Raw genomic sequence first — 21,762 nt, forward strand, 5'->3', positions numbered from 1 at the left:
TAATTTAATTAACATGGATTCTTATTTTCTAGGAGCTAACTCTGACTTATTTTCTGATGCAATTGTAGAAAACGTAATATTTTTTCTATAGGTTAGGATCATCAACATCAAACCTATAAAATGGTAATATCATCAAATCAAATATTTATCAATATGCACATAAACATATTAATACATAATAATAAATATTTAGTTTGATGAATAACGTTGTTTTATTTTTCATACATCATGGGACACAGAGTTAGGCTAATATTCATTACCTACTGGGTTATACGCCATCTCTAGGTGAATGGACACTGGTAGACAAAGTCTTAGACAGGAAGTGATCCCCTAAATAACCCCTCCCATACAGAAAGTTCATCTGTTTTTTACCAGTGTCTGCAAGGTGGATGGGCACGATTGTTTGAGCTCTGAGCTCCAGGTTTCTAGTCCCACAAATGGTTCTTAAATGAATCAAGGGATTGACAGATCGGATCCATTTGACACAGGCTCTATATGCTTAGATAAATTGTACCCGAGCCCCGCAAAGTAGACTCAAGATCCTGCGAGGTTTTGCCTGTAATGCGACCTTGCGAAGTGGAATCCTGGACACCACAGCGCTAAGGCATTCCTGCAGGGTGCTGTACAGGTCCAAGGGAGTGGACCCTAAACGTGAAAAGGGTACCCCTTCCTTTAAGGTCCTCAAGTGACAAGAACCCGCAGTGATGGGTGAAGATTGGGCTCTTAGTTTCTAAGCTGCCCTGCGCCTGGACTTGTAAGTGAAACCCCCTTATTTACTTATTGTGGGGTATCCCAGTTATTGAAACAAACAGTCAAGTTAGCTAGAGGCTAGACACCTGTGTGTGGTGACCATACATGGGAGTTTTGGGCTAGCTGTGGGTGTTTGCAAAGTGTATCTTTTTTTTTTGCTTGTGTCTGGCTGTTTTTTACCTGTATGATGGTGCGCCATTTTGCCTTGGTTCACCATGGCGCACGTGCATTCAGAAGAGCGCTGCTGTGCTCAGCAGTTTGTTTGGAAGCCATGGCGCATGCAGCTTCATCATAGGCGTTGTGTGCACTTGGAGCCGCGCATATGCCGTAGCCTAATCTGGGCGCATGGAGATTTGCATCATATGCGAATATACTCCACTCTCATGCTAGGTTGGGGTTGCAGGATTCTAAAACCTGGTTAACTTCACTACAATACAGAAAATATTCTTCTTTATGGTATACATTGCATGGTTATGTCTAAATTATGTGTAATTTCATGGAATGTTAGAGGGCTTAACTCCAAGGTTAAACGGTCACTGATGTTTGAGTACCTGGCACGACACAATCCGCATGTGATCCTTCTCCAGGAAACTCACCTACTTGGCTCCAGAGTAATGGCGCTAAAGAGGGCAAAAATAGCCTATACCCTACACTCCACATACTCACAGGGCACATCCTGTTACTATTAAGCATATTAAGCTAGATCCCAATGACTGATACGTAATTGTGGTGCTAGAACCCCTTGGTAAACCATACACAGTGACTAGTCTGTATGCCCCACCACCCTTTACTAAACAATCCCTTGATTATGTACTCACTTCCATCCTGGAAATTGCAGAAGGTCCTTTATTAATACCCGGAGACTATAATACGGTCCTTGACAACTCTCTTGACAGATTTTGATGCTCTACTGTACCCCCCACTCCCCTCTGCACTTATTTGACCCAATATGACCTAGTAGAGGCCTGTAGATGGAAATATGCAGATGGGATGGAATATTCCTGTCAATCTGACTCTTATGGTACATTATCACATATTGATCTGTGTTTACTATCCTCTGATTTACTCGGCATGGTGAGCGATGTCAGATACCTCCCTAGGGCGGTGTCTGATCACTCTTCACTGTTGGTGGACCTAGCTTTGGGGGTATCGCCCACTTTTTGGGTGTGGCGGCTGAGCCCGCTATGGCTGGCGGACCAGGCTGTCTCAGATCGGGGAACGGCTGATCTGAAATCCTATTGGGCCACCAATACACAGAGTGCATTTGTCCCTGTGGTCTGGGATACCTTCAAGGCTACCATGCACGGCTCGTTTGCTGCAGCCATAGGACAGGCCCGCAAGGCATCTCACTCCAGATTGGTCGATGCGGAGGGGGAGCTTCGAGTGGCAGAGGCAGCTTACGCCGCATCACCTATGCCCGGAAACCACACTGTCTGGCGACATGAGGCCAGGTAATTAGACATGGTATTACTCAAACGCACCCAGAAAAAACTGTTATATCAAAACCAACGACTCTTCGAATTCGGCGACAAGAGCAGTCGCCTTCTAGCCTACCTGTCTAGACCGGACTATCAGCCGTGCAGTATTCCTAGAATTCAGAACTATGGAGGGCATAACAGTGGAACAGATGAAGGGGGTAGTAGAGACTTTCGTCACATTCTACTCCACTCTATAGTCCACTACGGCCCATTATACTATTGTGGAATTAGATGACTACTTACAAGATATTTCACTTCCAAAATTACTAAATTCTCAGGTCTCGTTGCTAGATGCCCCCCTAACGACCGAGGAAATAGGAGAAGCCATCCAGTCCTTTGCTAGAAATAAGACGCCAGGGTTATATGGATTCCCTATAGAATGGTATACGCAATATAGAGAGTTACTGATTCCGCATCTCCTCGGGGGTTTACAACGATGCCCTGAAGACAGGACAGCTACCGCTCTCTATGTCTGAGGCACTAATTGTCCTTATCCCCAAACCTCACAAGAACCATCTTCTCTGCAAATCTTACTGACCAATATCCCTAATTAACTCGGATATAAAAATCTTAGCCAAAGTACTTGCCCAGAGATTGAATACAGTCATTACTACTGTCATTGGAGCGGATCAGACAGGATTTATCCCTGGAAGATCTACTTCCATTAATTTACGGCGACTCTTTACCAACATGCAGGCCACTCATGACACAATGGGCTTCAGGGTTGTTTTAGCACTGGATGCTCATAAGGCCTTTGATTCGGTGGAGTGGCCCTATCTGATGGAAGTCTTGGCAAAATTTGGATTCGATGACACGTTTATTAAATGGGTTCAGTTACTGTATTACACACTCACAGCTAGATTAAGAGTAAATACAACTATTTCTGATACGCAGGTGTACCAGACAGGGATGCCTTCTGTCACCATTACCGCACTGGCAATAGAGCCACTGGCAGTGCTGATCAGATCTAGTGGGGAGGTTGTGGGACTGACAACTGGGGGCCTGGAAAAAAAAGGTATCCTTATACGCGAACGACATGTTGATATATCTGGCGGACCCCCAGTTGTCACTCCCCACTCTACTGGATATTGTTCGGCGCTTTGGGCACTTTTCTGGCTTCCAGGTAAACTGGGACAAATCCCTGTTGTTTATGCTGGACCAATCCACCCCAATTACACTACCACCCTCATGTCCATTACAGATTGTACATACCTTTCGCTATCTAGGTATTGAGATATATCACAATACATCACAATTAATTTAGATCTACTCAATAAAAGAATGAGGATTACGCTTAAGACCTGGGCCAATCTTCCCCTGATGCTGTTTGGTAGAATAAATATTGTTAAAATGATCTTTTTACCATGCTTCCTCAATATTCTGAGTAACTCCCCAATATATATCCCCAAAAACAAATTTAAGGAAATTGACACGGTTCTTATAAAATTTGTTTGGGGGGGAGGGGTAGCTAGAATAGCAAAAGACACTGTTACAACTACCTATTTTGGCGGAGGGATTGGCGCTCCCTTGCCTTCAAACGTATTATGTGGCCTCACAGCTGGCCCATGCACATTGGTGGTTCTATCCCGAGGAGAACAATGCGGCAACAGCATTGGAGGCAGCCATCCCTACTTCCTATGACTCTCTCCAAAATGAATACATAGTCTCTCCACTAGTGGAAGGGAGGGTACAAAAGTTCTCTCTATGACCCTACTGATATTCAAACTTTCGAAGCTACTGCCATCCAGTGCGCATATTACGTATTCCCCTAATGCCCCCTTATGGGGTAACCCTGGTCTACCAGAATTCTTCCGCAGAACAGAGGGTGGGTTCTGGTTCAAGCAGGGGGTTAGCTTGATTTCCCACCTATTTATAGTGAACGTTTTTCGATCCTTTGCCGAATTTCGCAGGGACTATGGCTATCCTCCTACGGCCTATTTCCAATATCTGCAGATACGCCATACCGCCACAACACAGTTTGGCCTTCGAAACAGTATAGATATCCAACCCTCCCCACTCGAATACTTATTGACTGACCTATCTCACACTAAACTTGTATCCACATACAACAAAACTCTCCTTCATACTACGACAACTAGGATTAGCACCACCAAAAAAAAATGGCGCTCTGACATACCAGAGCTGATGGAGGATATTGGGCAGGAAGTGCTTCCCCTCCAGGTATCGTCTGTTATCTCTTCCTGGGATAAAGTCATTAAAACCAAATTATTATACAGGTCCTACTTTACCACTTGATTATTCCATAGACTAAAGAGACTACCCTCTGTAACATGTTCCCAATGTGGCATGGCTGATGGTACATTTTTCCACTTAATGTGGGAATGCCCACCGATCAGGAAATTCTGGTCGGGGGTCATGGCCCTTATCAGCTCCTTCACTCAGTTGCCTAACATTCGTAATCCCCTGAAATGCCTGCTAGGATACATAGACGATGAAACTATTTTTAAGAATGTACAAACCTTTCTAAGAATTATCCTGTTCTATTTTAAGAAAACAATAACTATGCATTGGAAATCTCAATCCTTACCTACTATAGCCTTCTGGCTCACTATAGTCAATCAAGCTATACCTTTATACAAATTGACGTATGAGGCCAGAAGATGCCCAAAAAAGTTTTATAAGATCTGGAATCCATGGGTTAGTTCAGATTGCACTATACCACCTTCTCCCTGAGTTCTCTGAGAATATTAGTTGAGTTCTAGTCGTTATACTGGAATTTAGAAGGTAACAATGTAACTCCTCATTCAATCTGTACTCACTGACTGGATACCATGTACCTGTACCTCATTGCTGAGTGAGCACTGTTTGCTCCTTTAATGCTACATTTATGTATTTATGTTTTTGTCTGTTTGTTTATTTGTATGTAAACAATAAAAAAAAATACCTTTAAAAAAAAAAAGTCAGACGGCCTGACATGCCTAACCGGGAGGATGATCTTGCTGAAAATTAAATCAGATGTTCCTTGAGCGCTGTGTTTTGCTGTTGATGCCTTAAAGGATTCAATACAGTAAGTTTATTGTTTGGCTCTCCTGTTTGTATATATGTGCAGACTTTTGTGGCTTAAGAACTGGTCAGCCAAGCTTCCTTGTAAGAAGTTATTGGCAGGTTTCCCCTTTCATGGGGAACGTTTGTTTGGTGATAGTTTGGACAAATATATCCAAAAGATTTCTAGAGGGAAGAGTTCTCTACTTCCGGTGAAGAAACCAGATGTCCCCTGTTTTAAAACCTCAGGGACTGCTTCCCCAGGTGTCTCAGCACCAAGCCGGTTCTGCCGCCAACAGGGCGCTAGAGCCAGGGGCAAGTCGCAAGGCCAGGGCTAGAAAAAGCCCTGGGTCCAAAGTTCTTCTAAACCCGGCACCAAGCTCTCCTTTTGAGGGGACGCCCCCACTCTATCAGGTGAAGAGTGGGTTTAGGACGAGTGGGTCACCTTGACTATATCCCACGGTTACAAGCTGGAGTTACGGGGGGTTCCCCCTCAGAGGTCTTTAAGATCCAGCGTTCCCTTGGATCCTCAAAAAAACAAACTTACTGTTTCAGGCATTAGATCATTTAGTGCATCAAGGAGTGATTGTACAGGTTCCTGTGTCCGAAAAAGACACAGGGTTTTACTCTAACCTGTTTACGGTTCAAAAACCAAACAGGGACACAAGGCCCATTTTGGCTCTAAGATCCCTGAACCAGTATCTACTAATCCAGTCCTTTCGGATGGAGTCTGTCCTCTCAGTTGTAGCCTCACTCCAGATGGAAGACTTTCTATCCCCCATCGATACAAAGGATGCGTATTTACACGTACCTATCTTTCAGCCTCATCCGAGGTTCCAGTGATTTGCAGTAGAGGTACGTCATTTTCAGTTTGTGGCTCTACCCTTCGGGCTTGCCACAGCTCCCCGGGTGTTCACAAAGGTCCTAGCACCAGTACTGGGTATTTTAAGGGCCCAAGGGATTTTGGGGCTCAGGTATCTGGACGACCTCCTGCTCAGAGATCACTCACTACAGGTTCTAGAACAGAGCATAACCTGCACAGTGCGGTATTTGGAAAGCTTAGGCTGGGTCATAAATACAGAAAAATCAGCCTTGAGACCAGCTCAAAGTCTGAAGTATTCACCCCTGCTCGGACCGTATCTAAGATCAGGGCTATTTTTGCCACCCGTAAGGATATGTGCCCTGAAGAGGCAGCAGATAACCCTCCATTCGGCTCTGTATGAGTCTTTTAGGAAGGATGGTGTCCTCCTTCGAGGCAGTGCCCTATGCCCAGTTTTATTCCAGGCCTATACAAAAAAGGAACTTGTTGGCTTGGAACAGGAGAGGATAATCCCTGGATTATCCAATGTTCTTATCTCCTCGGGCACGCTTAAGCCTAAACTGGTGGTTGCAGGATCAGAACCTTTGAAAGGGAAGATCCTTCTTCCCGGTAACTTGGAGAGTACTGACCACAGATGCCAGTCTCTCAGGCTGGGGAGCGACCCTAGAGGCGCTCACAGCTCAGGTGAAATGGTCAAGGACAGAACAAATTCTGCCCATCAACGTCCTGGAGTTATGGACAGTACGTCTGGCCCTATGGTCCTGGACAGTGGAGCTTCAGGACTGCCCTATCAGAGTTCAGTCCGACAATGCCACTGCAGTGGCCTATATAAACCACCAAGGCGGTACCAGGAGTCGAACAAGTGATCCTCTGGCAATCAGAGCAGATGCTCTGGTAGTTCCCTGGAGCCAGTACTCCCTGGTTTATGCTTTCCCCCTGGTCCCTCTCCTTCCACATTTGTTGCGCAGAATTCAGAAAGAGGGGGTTCCAGTCATTCTGGGGGCACCAGCCTGGCCCAGAAGGCCCTGGTTACCTGAGATTGTGAGATTGGCAATAGATGGTCCTTGGACGCTTCCACGCCGCCCTGATCTACTGTCTCAAGGTCCTATATTCCCCCCCAATTTACAGTCTCTAAATTTGACGGCATGGCTTTTGAAGCCAGGGTGTTGAATAACTGTGGCATCTCGGAACCAGTAGTGTCTACCCTAGTGAATGCTAGAAAAGCTGTCACTAGGAAGATCTCATAAGGTCTGGAAGATTTATATTGCTTGGTGTGAAGCCAGAAAATGGCATTCTCGAAAATACGTGATTGGGAGAATTCTCTCTTTTCTACAGTCAGCTGTGGAAATCAGATTGGCTTTGAGTACAATCAGAGGTCAGATTTCGGCCCTGTCAGTATTCTTCCAAAGGCATTTAGCCTCCCTTTTGCTGGTCCAAACCTTTATGCAGGGGGCAACTCGTTTGCTTCCCCCCATTAGTTCACCTATGTGTCCTTGGAACTTGGTGCTGTCTGTGTTACAGAAACAACCATTTGAGCCCATCCAGGAAATTCCTCTAGACTTGCTATCACGCAAGCTAGCCTTCCTGATGGCCATCACCTCAGCTAGAAGGGTAACGGAATTGGCGGCCCTTTCGTGCAGGGAACCATACTCGATCCTTCACCACGACAGGGTCGTGTTACGACCTGTTGCATTCTTTTTGCCAAAGTGGTGTCAGCCTTTCATTTAAATCAGGAAATTATTTTGCATTCTTTTTTCTCTCATCCTTGTTTGGCGGAAGAGAGACGACTGCATTCCTTGGACGTTGTCCAGGCAGTCAAGGTTTATTTGTCTAGATCTGCGGAGATCAGAGGATCAGACTCCTTTTTTGTTTTACCAAAAAGACCCAAGAAGGGGCAGGTAGCTTCCAAAGCTTCCATTGCCAATTGGGTCCGTCAATTAGTTATTCAGGCCTGCGGTCTGAAACTTAAAGCTCCTCCATTTAGGGTAAGAGCTCATTCTACCCGGGGTGTAGGAACCTCTTGGGCTTTTCGCCATCAGGTATCTGTGGCCCAGATTTGTAAGGCTGCTGCCTGGTCTTCAGGGCATATGTTCACAAAATGTTATCAAGTGGATGTTGGATCAGCCGAGGATTCGGCTTTCGGCCGCAGTGTACTGCGGGCTGCCGTATAAGGTCTGATGGCCATTGTTTGGCAGGGTGTCTCCCTCCCCTCAAGGCTATTGCTCTGGGACGTCCCAGTAGGTAATGAATATTAGTCTAACTCTGTGTCTATGTATGGAATACTTACCCGTAAAATCCTTTTCTTTGAGTACATCATGGGACAGAGATCTCTCCCCTCTTTTTTGAGGATTCAGGGCTTGCTACAAAACTGATATACTTCCTGTATGGGAGGGGTTATACAGGGCAGTGATGGTGAACCTCGGCACCCCAGATGTTTTGGAACTACATTTGCCATGATGCTCAACTACACTGCAGAGTGCATGAGCATCATGGGAAATGAAGTTCCAAAACATCTGGGGTGCCAAGGTTTGCCATCACTGATATAGGGGATCACTTCCTGTCTAATGCCCCATACACACGGTCGGACATTGATCGGACATTCCGACAACAAAATCCTAGGATTTTTTTCCGACGGATGTTGGCTCAAACTTGTTTTGCCTACACACGGTCGCACAAAGTTGTCGGAATTTCCGATCGACAACCACGCGGTCACGTACACCACGTACGACGAGACTAGAAAAGGCCGGTTCAGAACCAAGCGCGGCACCCTTTGGGCTTCTTTTGCTAATCTCGTGTTAGTAAAAGTTTGGTGAGAGACGATTCGCGCTTTTTCAGACTCGTGGCTTTCAGATCGTTTTCTGCCGTTCAGTTTGTGCTTGTGGGTTTGTATCTGCTCTTCAGTGCGTGCAGCAAGTTCCGCGTGACTTTAAGGAGTCATTGTATTATTGTTCGTTCGTTACTGGTTTTCAGGTCGCTCTTCACAGGCCTTGCTGTTCTTCAGTGCGTTCTGTTACTTCGTTCTGAGCAGCCGACCGTTTTCTAGCCATGTTTCGTATGCGTACTCCTCGTAGAGTTCGTGCTGTGCGGGGGCTTGGTGTTGGGGTCCTGACCTTGACACAAGTCCAGTCCATGAAAAGGGTGGGGAGGAGTTCATGGACCAAGAATTGGTTGCTTCAGCGTGACCAGTTCTCTCATATGCCTTTGCTCCGTGGGATCCGTGAGAATAATCCTGATGATTTCAGGAACTTTCTCAGGATGACGGACCCCGTATTTCACCGTTTGTTGGCTTCGCTGACCCCCTATATCAGCAGGCAGGATACCTGCATGAGGCAAGCCATCACTCCGGAGCAGAGGTTGGTCGCTACCTTGCGGTATTTGGCCACAGGGAGAAGTCTGCAGGACTTGAAGTTCTCAACAGGCATCTCCCCCCAGGCTCTGGGTATCATCATCCCAGAGACCTGTTCTGCCATCATACAGGTCCTGCAGAAGGAGTATATGAAGGTAAGATTTTTTTCCTTTTATATCACATTTTATTGTATTGAATGTTTGCTAATATATTGTATTTCTTTCCTCATTCCCTAATGATCATGATTGTAATATGCTGTGAATGTCCCCTTTGTTCTCATGCATGCTGGATTTTTATGTAATTATTATTTTATGTCCTTCATACATATTTGCCCTTCAATAACCTCTCCAGCATGGTGTCTCCTGCCCTATATTCACCTCATGTAGTCACTTAACAATGTATTTTATCAGCTCTATAGTAGTGCTTTACCCTAAACACCCCCTAAAATGTTTGTTAATGTTATTTTAGCTTTAAATTCAGGCAGAGTGCCAGAGGCTTTTTTTGTGGTGTCCACAAATTTTTGGTAACCCTCCCTCCCCCCAACTGCTAAGTCAGCTGATCCCAATTATCTATCCTCAATCATCTATCTGCTGACTTTGCCAAACCCATACACACTATACCCATCTCTTTACTGGTCAGATTTATGGATGAATTCCCCAAAGCATGTAGTGCAAGGGCCTGCCTGTATACTTTCCAATGGAACTGTTTAAAGTTTTTGTATCCTATTATTATCTTGATAGGTAATAGCAGAATGTCCAAATGTCCTCAAATGTGTACAATGTGTATTTATATCTTTGTATTCAGACACTTCTTACCTGTCCAGTGGTCTGCTAATAGTGTAACTAAGGAGGGGCTGTTCCAAGTAATACCCTGTATTTAGGCATTCATCTCTCAATGAAGTGAAGAGGGTTACCTGTCCAAGAGTTCCCCCCCTATAATGTTAGAAATGGCCCATGAGAGGGGGGGAGGGGGAATATGATAGGTGTACCTTATACTTTGGCCTTGTTAAATTCCCCTTAGTAAATGCTATCTGGAGGTTGCCCCATAATGTTTGTGTATAATCTGCTTGCCATGTTTCTGTGAAAAAATAGTAATGTTTATTGTTTTTTCCTCAACAGTTTCCTTCCACGCCACAGGAATGGCAGACTGTGGCCTCCCACTTTGCCCAGCGGTGGGACTTTCCTAACTGCAGAGGGGCAATTGATGGGAAACACGTCCACATCGTCCCACCACCCAACTCTGGGTCGTACTATTATAATTACAAGGGGTTTAATAGTATAGTGATGTTGGCAGTGGTGTCGGCTAATTACGAGTTCTTGTATGTGGACGTGGGGAAGAATGGCCGGATGTCCGAAGGTGGAGTGATCACCCAGACGGAGTTCTACAGGCGTCTCCAGAATGGCAGTTTGGACTTGCCACCTCCAGAGGACAATGTTGAAGGTCTCCCATTTGTGTTCGTTGCTGATGAAGCATTTGCGCTGGGGGACCACCTGATGCGGCCATTCCCGATGAGGACCCTCACCCCGGAACAGAGGGTTTTTAATTACCGGCTGGCCAGAGCCCGAAGAGTGGTGGAGAACACATTTGGAATCCTGGCCAGCCGGTTCCGATTATTTCTGACACCCATCCATATGGCGGAGTATAAACTGAACCATATAATACTTGCCTGCTGTGTTCTCCATAATTTTTTAAGAAAACATTCAGCCAACTATGCTGGCTCAGTTGGGCCTGAGGCCGGAATCCCAAATCCATCAACACTGACGGCGCTTGAAAGTGGCCGTCCTGGCTTGCCCTCCCTGAATGCCCGTGATGTCCGGTTACGCTACCTGGAGTTCTTTGCGGGTAGGGGGGCTATCAATATGCCAGAGAATCTGTGACACCTTTTTCAAATAAAAACAAACAAAAGAAATTCTTGGTGGACATTTACTGCTTGTTTTTGTTTTAGCTGACCCTGACAGAAATGTTTTGAGTGCAGAAAATGTCGTGATTGGGTAACCTTATAAAAAATAGTGTTGGCTGGTACTTCCTAAATGCCAAAACACATTTCACTACAAGTGCACTTGCAACTGCACTGAACCTGCACTTGTAGTGCAAAGTGTAATTGCCCTTAGGAAATAACCCCCATTTGTGCATAAAACAGCAATTACATCACCCCAAAAGTGTTGTAGTGTTGAGACAATAATCCACACATTCTTGAGTAAGGCACTTTTTTATAGCTGCACAATCACATGTGCATTTACGAAAGGTTTTTAAAACAAACCAACATGTTTGTTGTATAACAATGTTTGCAGTAGCATTATCAAAAATCGAAATATCCATTTCAGATAAAACAGGCCTGTGTAAAACCAACAAGAAAGCCAAAAAACTTGAACTTACAAAGTTCACATATGGTAAAACCTGAAGGCTATATCAGACATGAGTATTTAGGAACTGTGTTTGATATAGCGTTCAGATGGGGGGAAATCACCCCTGGAAAAGCCAAATTTGGAAGATGCACACCAATTTACGAATGTCAACATGTGCTATCTGCCATCAGGGGGGATCAAGGGATGTGTTTTGGGGGAGCAAGCCCTTCCTCAATGCGACTTTATAATTGAGGAAGGGGTTGCACCCCCAAAACGCGTCCATTGATCTCCCGTAATGGCAGATAGCACATGTTGGCACACTGTGTGCATCCTCCAAATTTGGCTTTTCTAAACATTGTAAAAATTTTAGTAACTTTAAAACAGGTGATTTTGTGGGGTTTAAATTCGCCCCAAAACATCAATGATGTTATTATTTTTTTTAATAACATCAGTGATTTGTTGCTGGATGTTTTGCAATTGGAGATTACACCCCATGATCTCCCCGATGAGTATCTGGGCACTTTCAGATGTAAAGCGTTCTGGATCACGATCACCTAAAAAGAGATAAAGAACAAAAAAAAAGGTCTCAAAAATCTGCCACCATCCATCTCTTTTACCTGAGTCTGTGGTCGCAGACACTCACCTGTTGTGGTGCCAATCTCCACCACGTCGTCTTCTTCCTCCTGCTCAGCTTCTTGGGTTTGTGGTATTTCCCCTTCTTCCAGAGGGGGGAGGGTCTCTGGTCTCCTCGGATGAGGGGTGTCCTCCGAGTCTTTTCTCCCCTATGTAAAACAAAAATGGTATAATTAGCACACAGATATTTGATGGCAGAACTAGAACTAGGAAACATTGCTTGGAAGTGGGGTACAATTGTCTATTTTAGCCGAGTTCCAAGATGTATATTTTTTATTGCCCTTTGTCAAGCTGCAATACTTTACCGGTTTGGTACAAGCTTCACAGATGTAGCCCCCCTATAGTATACACTGGAGCACCTGTGTGGCCCCCCCTAATAAAAAGGGTGTTCTGGGGTCCCACACTAGTGCTCCAGTGTCCAGATGTGAAAACAGCTGCTCAGTGTCCTCTCCTTACACACAATCTAGTTGGCATTTCATTCTAGTAACAAACCCATCTACACAAACAAATATTTGGCATCCAAGTAGGCCCCCAAAAATGTGTGCAAATGCAATGGTGTTCTAGAGGCCGAAAGAAAAATGTTTGATACGAACGAATAATGGGCCCATGAACATTAAAGTTGACCTTTTGAAACGTTACAATTACTAAAAGCATATGGAGCAGAACGAACGGAATAAAGACAGAAAGAATAGGAACACAGCACAACTACTTACTTTTTTGCAGCACTCTCCGTATCTTTCGGTACTGCTCTGGCTCAACTTCAGGTCCGACCACCGCTTCCTGAGCTGATCTTTCGATCGTCGTACCCCGAAATTCCTCTCAAGACTCCTGACCACTTTCGCCATGATCTTGGCCTTTCGGATGTTGGGGTTGGGGTAAGGCCCATATTTTCCGTCATAGTCGGACTTCTTCATGATGTCGACCATCTCCAACATCTCCCCAAACTACATATTTGTGGCCTTAAAACGTCTCCTTCTGGATCGGGACGTGCCTGGATCCGGGCTTTCCTCCTCCTCCTCCTCGTTGCTAGAATTAGCACGCACCTGCTGTAACTCCGCCATGTGCTCTTCACCCACTGCGCCGAACGAAAAGGGGTGGGGAATAGACTAGAAAGAACGTCAGGGGCGGGCGGAGTTACACGCATGCGCAGTGTGTATAAAGCGTAACACGCGTGCGTATTACGTACGATCTGTGAGCGGAGGAAGGAGCATTGGACGCGCCGATGTCTTGTGTTGTGTCTTGCAGTGAACATGGATATCTTAATGAGAGATACTGACTTCATGTCACTATTCATTGATATGCTAAGTGAGCTGCCCTGTCTGTGGGAGATTACCCACCCCCATTTCAAGAACCAAGCAAAGAGGAAGGCAGCACTGGAGCAATTGTGTGAAATTGTGAAGCAGGTGATCCCCACGGCAGACATCACTTATTTAAAGATTTTCATTGGTAGCCTGAGGAGCACATATCTGAGGGAGCGCAAGAAAGTCCTGGATTCACAGAGATCCGGAGCAGCAGATGACATCTATGTCCCCAGGATGTTGTACTACGACAGGCTGCACTTTCTGGCAGGCCAGACTGAACCCAGGCCATCCCTCTCCAGTCTTCCTTCCACGCTTCCTTCCCCCCCGGCTGAGGCTTCTGACGCCCAACCTGGGCCTTCCAGGCCACATGTGGAGGAGCCCAGATTGAGCCAGGTATAGCATTTCTCTAAATATTTCTGCTTGTCCAATCAATGATGTTAACTAGATGTTAGTTGGGAGTACTAATTTAGGATTGTGATTGATGATGCAAAACATTACAACCATGTCCCTTTTTCATACACAGGGAAGTCTCAGCCAGGAGGTGGCTGGGCCGAGCCGGCTGGCTGATATCAAGGTCCCTCCACCACACCTGAAAACAGAAAGTGGCAGTAGGACGAGTACCCTAGAGGAGGCGGCTATAGCATTCTTTTGGAGGGCTACAGAGGTCCTGGGAGCACCCCACACCATGCAGGAGAACATTGCTGCATTCATAGCATATAAAATGCAGAGGATGGAGGAGGGCCAAAAAGCCATGTGTGAGGCCCTCATATCAGAGGCTCTGGAGAAAGGTATGAGGGGCCAAATTACACCTCACACACAGCTTTGGGATGGTCCTCCTCCTCCTCCTCCCTCTCCCCCAGGTCCTCCCAGTCCTCCTCCAGGTCCTCCCAGTCCTCCTCCTCCTCCAGGTCCTACTCCTCCTCCTGCCACATCTCCAACTGCACAGCCACAGCCCGGAAGGAAGCGTGGAAGGAAGACCAGACAGTGATTGCCCTGGATCCAGCCTGGTTGGCCAAAAGATGCAGCCTCTTGTGGTACCACAGCCTGGGGACACAGATGTCATCTGCTACTATCCGGATCTCTGCGAATTCTGGACCAGATTGCCCTCCCTTACATATGGACTCCTCAGGCCACCAATTTTGATGTTGAAGAATTGATGTCTGCTGTGGGGGTCCCAGGCTTCGCTAATTTCTCCTGTTGATCCAGTGTTGCCTTCCTCTTTGTTTGGTTCTGATCCCTTAATAAAGGATTTTTGTTTTGAATTATACTCTCCTATGTGTTTTACTTCAAAAATGACAGTTGGTTTGTGAGGATTCAGGTACATTTCAAATATACAATGTGAAATGAACAAGGGACACCAACACCAAACAATCTCCTGGAGATTAAATAATAAAAGATATCAATGGTGTTGGGGTAACTTGACACACAAAACACACCCAAAAATATTCTGGAGTAAAAATAAAAATAACATTGAACAAAGATCAGCCTTGGAAAAAATCCAAACATTAAAGAAAAAAAAAAGGCTGAAAATCCAAAAAAAAAAAAAATAAAAAAAATAAAACTGTCAGATGTGACAACTAATAACAATATATTGAGGGAATCCCACTAAAAAAACACAAATAAAACTTTGTGAGAAGTGTGTGTGAATATGAGCAGCAAAACGACTTAATTCTTGTCACATTATAAAGAAGAAGAGAGTGCGCTGTATTAAACCATTTTTAACATTGCAGCGTGACGAAAGTGCTGTATCCATTATGAACGCTAAGTTTACCAGAACGAGCTGTCCCGTGTCGGAATTTCTTCTGAGCATGCGTGGCACTTTGTGCGTCGGAACAGGCCACACACAGTCGGAATTGACGCGATCGGATTTTGTTGTCGGAAAATTTTATCTCCTGCTGTCCAACTTTGTGTGTCGGAAAATCCGATGGAAAATGTCCGATGGCGACCACACACGGTCGGAATTTCCGACAACATGCTCCGATCGGACATTATCCATCGGAAAATCCGACCGTGTGTACGGGGCATAAGACTTTGTCTACCAGTGTCCATTCACCTAGAGACAGAGACTCTTTACCATGTGATCAGCCGCGTCCAATCACGGCTGATCACGATGTAAACCGAAAGAGTCGTTGATTGGCTTTTCCTCACTCGCATCTGACAGACTTATCAGTGCCCATCAGGGCTGCCTCATCAGTGCCCACCAGTGAAGGAGAAAACTTACTTATTTACAAATTTTATAACAAATACAAAGAAACTTGTTTTTTAAACTTTCGGTCTTTTTTTTATTAGTTTAGCAAAAATAAAAACTGCAGAGGTGATCAAATACCACCAAAAGAAAGCTCTATTTGTGGGAACAAAATGATAAAAATTTAGTTTGGGTACAGTGTAGCATGACCGCGCAATTGTCATTTAAAAAGTCACAGTGCTGAAAGCTGAAAATTGGCCTGGGCAGGAAAGTGCGAAAGTGCCCTGTATTGAAGTCGTTAAGGGTTTATATTTATTTATAGCAGCTGGTTATTGGTAGTTACAGACAGTTACATAATAGGTGAGGTTGAAAAAAGACACAAGTCCATAAAGTCCAACCTATGTGTGTGATTATATGTCAGTATTACATTGTATATCCCTGTATGTTGTGGTTGTTCAGGTGCTTATCTAATAATTTTTTGAAACTATCGATGCTCCACACTGAGACCACCGCCTGTGGAAGGGAATTCCACATCCTTGCCACTCTTACAGTAAAGAACACTCTACGTAGTTTAAAGCGGGGGTTCACCCACACCGCCAAAAAAAAAAAATATTAAAAGCCAGCAGCTACAAATACTGCAGCTGCTGACTTTTAATACATGGCCACTTACCTGTCCCAGGGTCCAGCGATGTCGGCAGGGGACGCCGAGAACCCGCTCGGTTCTCGGCAGCTGCCGCCGCCATCCTAGGTGAGGGAATCAGGAAGTGAAGTGTTGCGGCTTCACTTCCCGGTTCCCTACTGCGCATGCGTGAGTCGCGCTGCGCGTCCCTAGTGATTCCCGCTCTCTCCTGGGAGCTGTGTGTTCCCAGCAGACAGCGTGGTGGGGACGGGAAGAGGCATAGACTCCCATGGGAGTCTATGCCGGAAGTGGGTGCAAATACCTGTCTTAGACAGGTATCTGCACCCCCCTCCCCCCTGAAAGGTGCCAAATGTGACACCGGAGGGGGGGAGGGTTCCGAAAAGCGGAAGTTCCATTTTTGTGTGGAACTCCGCTTTAAGGTTAAACCTCTTTTCTTCTCATTTTAATGAGTGGCCACGTGTCTTATTAAACTCCCTTCCGCGAAAAAGTTTTATCCCAATTGTGGGGTCACCAGTACGGTATTTATAAATTTAAATCATATCCCCTCTCAAGCGTCTCTTCTCCAGAGAGAATAAGTTCAGTGCTCGCAACCTTTCCTTGTAACTAATATCCTCCAAACCCTTTTCCAGCACATGCTTCCTGAGGACTGGTGCCCAGAACTGGACAGCATACTCTAGGTGCAGCCGGACCAGAGTTTTGTAGAGCGGGACAATTATAGTTTTATCTCTGGAGTTGATCCCCTTTTTAATGCAGGCCATTATTCTGTTTGCTTTGTTAGGCTCAGCAATGGCATGCAATTTTCCCCCAGAGGTTCTCCCCCAAGTGTATAGATTTGCATTCATATTTTTGCCACCCAAATACACTATTTTACTTTTTTCTACATTGAACCTCATTTGCCATGTAGTTGCCCACCCCATTAATTTGTTCAGAACTTTTTGCAAGGTTTCCACATCCTGCGGAGAAGTTATTGCCCTGCTTAGCTTAGTATTGTCCGCAAATACAGAGATTGAACTGTTTATCCCATCCTCCAGGTCGTTTATGAACAAATTAAACAGTATTGGTCCCAGCACACAACCCTAGGGGAACCCACTACCCACCTCTGACCATTCTGAGTACTACCCTCTGAAGTCGCCCTTGTAGCCAGTTTTCAATCCATGTACTCATCCTATGGTCCATGCCAAGGGACCTTATTTTGTACAGTAAACGTTTATGGGGAACTGTGTCAAATGCTTTTGCAAAATCCACATACACCACGTCTACGGGCCTTTCTTTATCTAGATTGCAACTCGCCTCCTCATGCTGCAATATAACTTTCTCCCAATTTATCATACTTCTCAGCGTGGAAGGGTTTATACATAAAAAACATGGGGGAGATTTACTAAAAGAGCACTCATAATCTGGTGCAGCTGTGCATGGTAGCCAATCAGCTTCTAACTTCAGCTTGTTCAGTTAAGCTTTGACAATAAAACCTGGAAACTGGTTTCTATGCAGAGTTGCATCAGATTTTCCACAATCCAGTTTTAGTACATCTCCCCCACAAAGTTTAATTTTTAATCAGGTATCTGTACTCATGAATTTCTAAAATTATTTCTACCCACAGAAAGAAAAAATTAGAGAAAAATTTGTTGCAGCTCTACAGAATGAGTTTGCAGGCAAAGGATTGAGGTTTACAAGGGGTGAGTTGATATCTTATTTTTTTCTTCTGGCAACAGTACATACTGTATTAGGCTCACTTTATAAAGATAAGTATCTTTCTTTTTTAAATAAGTGAGTTAGTTTCAGTGGGGTCCAGTGAAATCTGAAACTTACATTCACATGTCTGAAATTGTAGTATATTGGGTGGTGTTAAGGCCTCATTAACACCATATGTAGAGACAGTTTCTCTGCACACTTTCTGCAAGCACACATAGAAAACAATTGTTATTTATGTGTCCTGTTCACACCATAGCACTGGTGTCATGTGCAGATTTTTTCTGCGTGGGAATCTGACAGGACATCAACATTGTGGTGTGAACAGGGGAGAAGAGAAAGTGATGACAGAGTGTGATGTCTATCTGTGCATTAAAAGAAATTTCACAGTGCATGAAAACTGATGTAAACTGGTGTCTCTTGCAAGTGAAATCTGCATGTTTTTTTTTTTCCATCAGCTTTACTGCACGTATGGTATGAACGAAGCCTAAAGCTTTGTGAATTGAGCCTATTGTTTTATATTTTCATTTACGTTTATTAACCTGTCCTGGAAAATCTTTCTGATTAATATGAGCATCTGCTCTCCTTTTCCATCAGCTTTTTTGCACGTATGGTATGAACGAGGCCTAAAGCTTTGTGAATTGAGCCTATTGTCTTATATTTTCATTTACGTTTATTAACCTGTTCTGGAAAATCTTTCTGATTATTATGAGCATCTGCTCTGCTTTTCTTGGCAAGAGATAATATAAATTGTCCCCATTAAAACACTATTTCCTGCTATTTTTGTCCTTGTGCCATGCTGAACTAACTGCCATTCATCTTGTTGCTATGGCTAGCCCACACAAGGACATAGGCCTCTTTCAGCTTTCATCAGCTGACCATTAGCTGCTATCACAGTAAGGCACGAAATGAATACCAAGTGTTCAGCAGGATTAAAACACTTACAAGTCCAGATACAAAATCTCCTTACAGACTTCTAATATCCCAATGAATTGTCACAAGAAACCTATATTTATAATAAACACAAATATATGGAAAATGTCATATCGCTATTACTGCCAAATGTCAAATAATTCTCCAAGCTTTCATAGCAGAATAGACTGGTCACAACAGAAATTACTGATATGCTACATCACCAAGCTTCCTCATTATTCCCGGTTTTCCAAACATGTCTGCTAAACCATATAATTTCATTTTTTTTTTATAATAACCAATTGGTGCAGATACAGTGATGGTTAAAGGCTAAATTCAACTTTTAAAAATAAACAATAAAAATATATTTTATTGCAGGTAGGGAGCTTGTAAAGTCCAGAAAGATCAATGAACTACAAGCACTCACATGGCCGTCTTTAACTTGTGGCAAATGGGGCAGCTGCCCTGGGCCCAGTCATTGTTGGGGATCCCAAAGCAGCTGCCCCCTTCAGCCCATGCTGCTACCTGCTGGAGTTCCACCACCTCTGGTGCTAGTCACACTGGCTGTTCGCTACTGTCCTCCAGCAGAGGAGTGATGCTTCGGTATTTACAAGTGACAGCGCTCCTCTATTCTGCACATATTCCACCCCTCAACTCTGCACATAGCACATCCCTCAACCCTGCACATAGCGCACCCCTCAGTCCTGCACTCTGCATTAGGGGTGCTGAAATGAATTGTTGCATTGTTTATGACCGGAAAATCGATTGCCTGGTAATGTCATCCCTACTTGCCCCGCCCCTCCCAGGAGAGCGCTCCGAGCAGATTGTTAAAATTGCTGTGTTTTAATAAATGCCGTGTTACAATCAATGAAGTGCCCCGCTGTATGTGCTTTTTAAAAAATATGGAGCTTCATACCGAATTTCACAGTACAGTACATCCCGCTCATGTCTCTCCTGACATCAGCGGGAAATTCTCAGCCCCGCCTCTCTTCTGATCTGATAGCTACAGTCAGCGGGCGGGACTGAGAATTCCCCACTGACGTCAGGAGAGATGAGAGACATGAGAGGAGAGAGACGGGCTGGGCCAGGCAGTCACATGAGCGGGATGTATTGTGGTATGAAATTCCATATTTTTTAAAAAAGTACATACAGCGGGGCACTTCATTGATTGTAACACAGCATTTATTAAAACACAGCAATTTTAACAACAGTAAGTAGAGTACAAATGTGTTTGTACTCTACTTACACCTCACGTTCCATGTTGACAGTTCCCTGGGCTTCCGCTTTGCACAACTCCTAGTGTGCTGGAAGGTGCAAACAGGAATGGCACAAGTGGCTGCATTTGATTGGCACAAGTGGCTGCATTTGGCAGGCACAGGTGGCTGCATTTGATGGGCACAGTGGCTGCATTTGATGGGGGAGGTTCAGTATTTTTCAGTTTGTTTGTGCCCCCCCAAAAAAATTTTGAGCACCAGCTGCCACTGGTCAGCACAGAGGCAGTAGGGAACTTCTCAGTGCTGTTTGTCAGCTGTGGATTGTACTCCCTCCTGACCTCCCAGCAGCAGTGTGTGTGAATGTCTGTACCTTGTAGTGCACCGGGTTAGTGCACTTTTTAAAGGAGTGAGGTTATTTTTAATTCAAATTGGAGTTCCAGTCAATTTTTTGTTTATTAAAAGTCAGCAGCTACAAAAAAAGTGTATCTTCTGACTTTTAATAAAAAGACACTCACCTGTCCCACAATCCAGCGACATGGCCACCCGAATCCTCCCTTCTCTCCCCCACCTGTTCATGGCGCTGGCAATACTACTGTGGGCATCCAGCTGTGACAGCTTGCAGCTTCACAGCGGGGTGAGCATGTCTCACTGCGCTGTCCTGCATAGCCGGGCAATCTTTTGGGACCTGTGATGTGTCCCAGAAGATTGCAGGGTGGAAGGGCCACCTAGGCAGCCCAAACGGAAGTGGGAGCTCGTCGGGAATCGTGATGCATCGTGGAATCAAATCGTATCGTTGACCAGATAATCATAATCGAATCGTGAGACCAGTCATCTGCACATAGCGCACCCCTCAGTCCTGCACTCTGCACATAGCGCACCCCTCAGTCCTGCACTCTGCACATAGCGCACCCCTCAGTCCTGCACTCTACACATAGCGCACCCCTCATTCCTGCACTCTGAACATAGCGCACCCCTCAATCCTGCACTCTGTACATAGTGCACCTTTCAACCCTTCACGTGGCGCACCCCTCTACCCTGCACTCTGCACATAGAGCACCCTTCAACGCTGCGCTCTGCACATAGTGCACCCTTCAACCCTGCACTCTGCACATAGCGCACTCTGCACATAGCGCACTCTTCTGTATATAGTTCACTCCTGGTATATAACAATGTCTCAATGTTAGTGGCCACACCCACAATTTGATGCAGAGGTAATGATGTGCAGTAACCTCTAGCAACCAATCGGTGAACAGTAATGATCTGTAATTTTTAGCAACCAATCAGTGAGCAAGAATCATTTGCAGTAAACTCTAGAAACCAGTTAGTAGTAATGATGTACAGTAACCTCTAGCAACCAATCCAGTGAGCGGTAATAATGGTCTGTAACCTCTAACAACCAATCAGCAAGCAGAAATGATATGCTGTAACCTCGCAACCAACCGCAAT

At 45.0% G+C, this 21,762-nt stretch overlaps 1 protein-coding gene across 4 annotated transcripts in view; it reads left to right on the forward strand.

Annotated features, from left to right (window-relative positions):
- The window catches only part of PMM1 (phosphomannomutase 1), a 173,618-nt gene that overhangs the window by 144,092 nt on the left and 7,764 nt on the right, over window positions 1–21,762 (forward strand). For all 4 annotated transcript variants that reach the window (XM_073592739.1, XM_073592740.1, XM_073592741.1 and 1 more), the window contains one exon: window positions 18,102–18,177. In XM_073592739.1, the coding sequence (XP_073448840.1) occupies window positions 18,102–18,177 (76 nt within the window). The remainder of the gene's footprint in view (window positions 1–18,101; window positions 18,178–21,762) is intronic.

This window comes from Aquarana catesbeiana, linkage group LG07, assembly GCF_042186555.1.
Source record: "Aquarana catesbeiana isolate 2022-GZ linkage group LG07, ASM4218655v1, whole genome shotgun sequence".
NCBI lineage: Eukaryota > Metazoa > Chordata > Amphibia > Anura > Ranidae > Aquarana > Aquarana catesbeiana.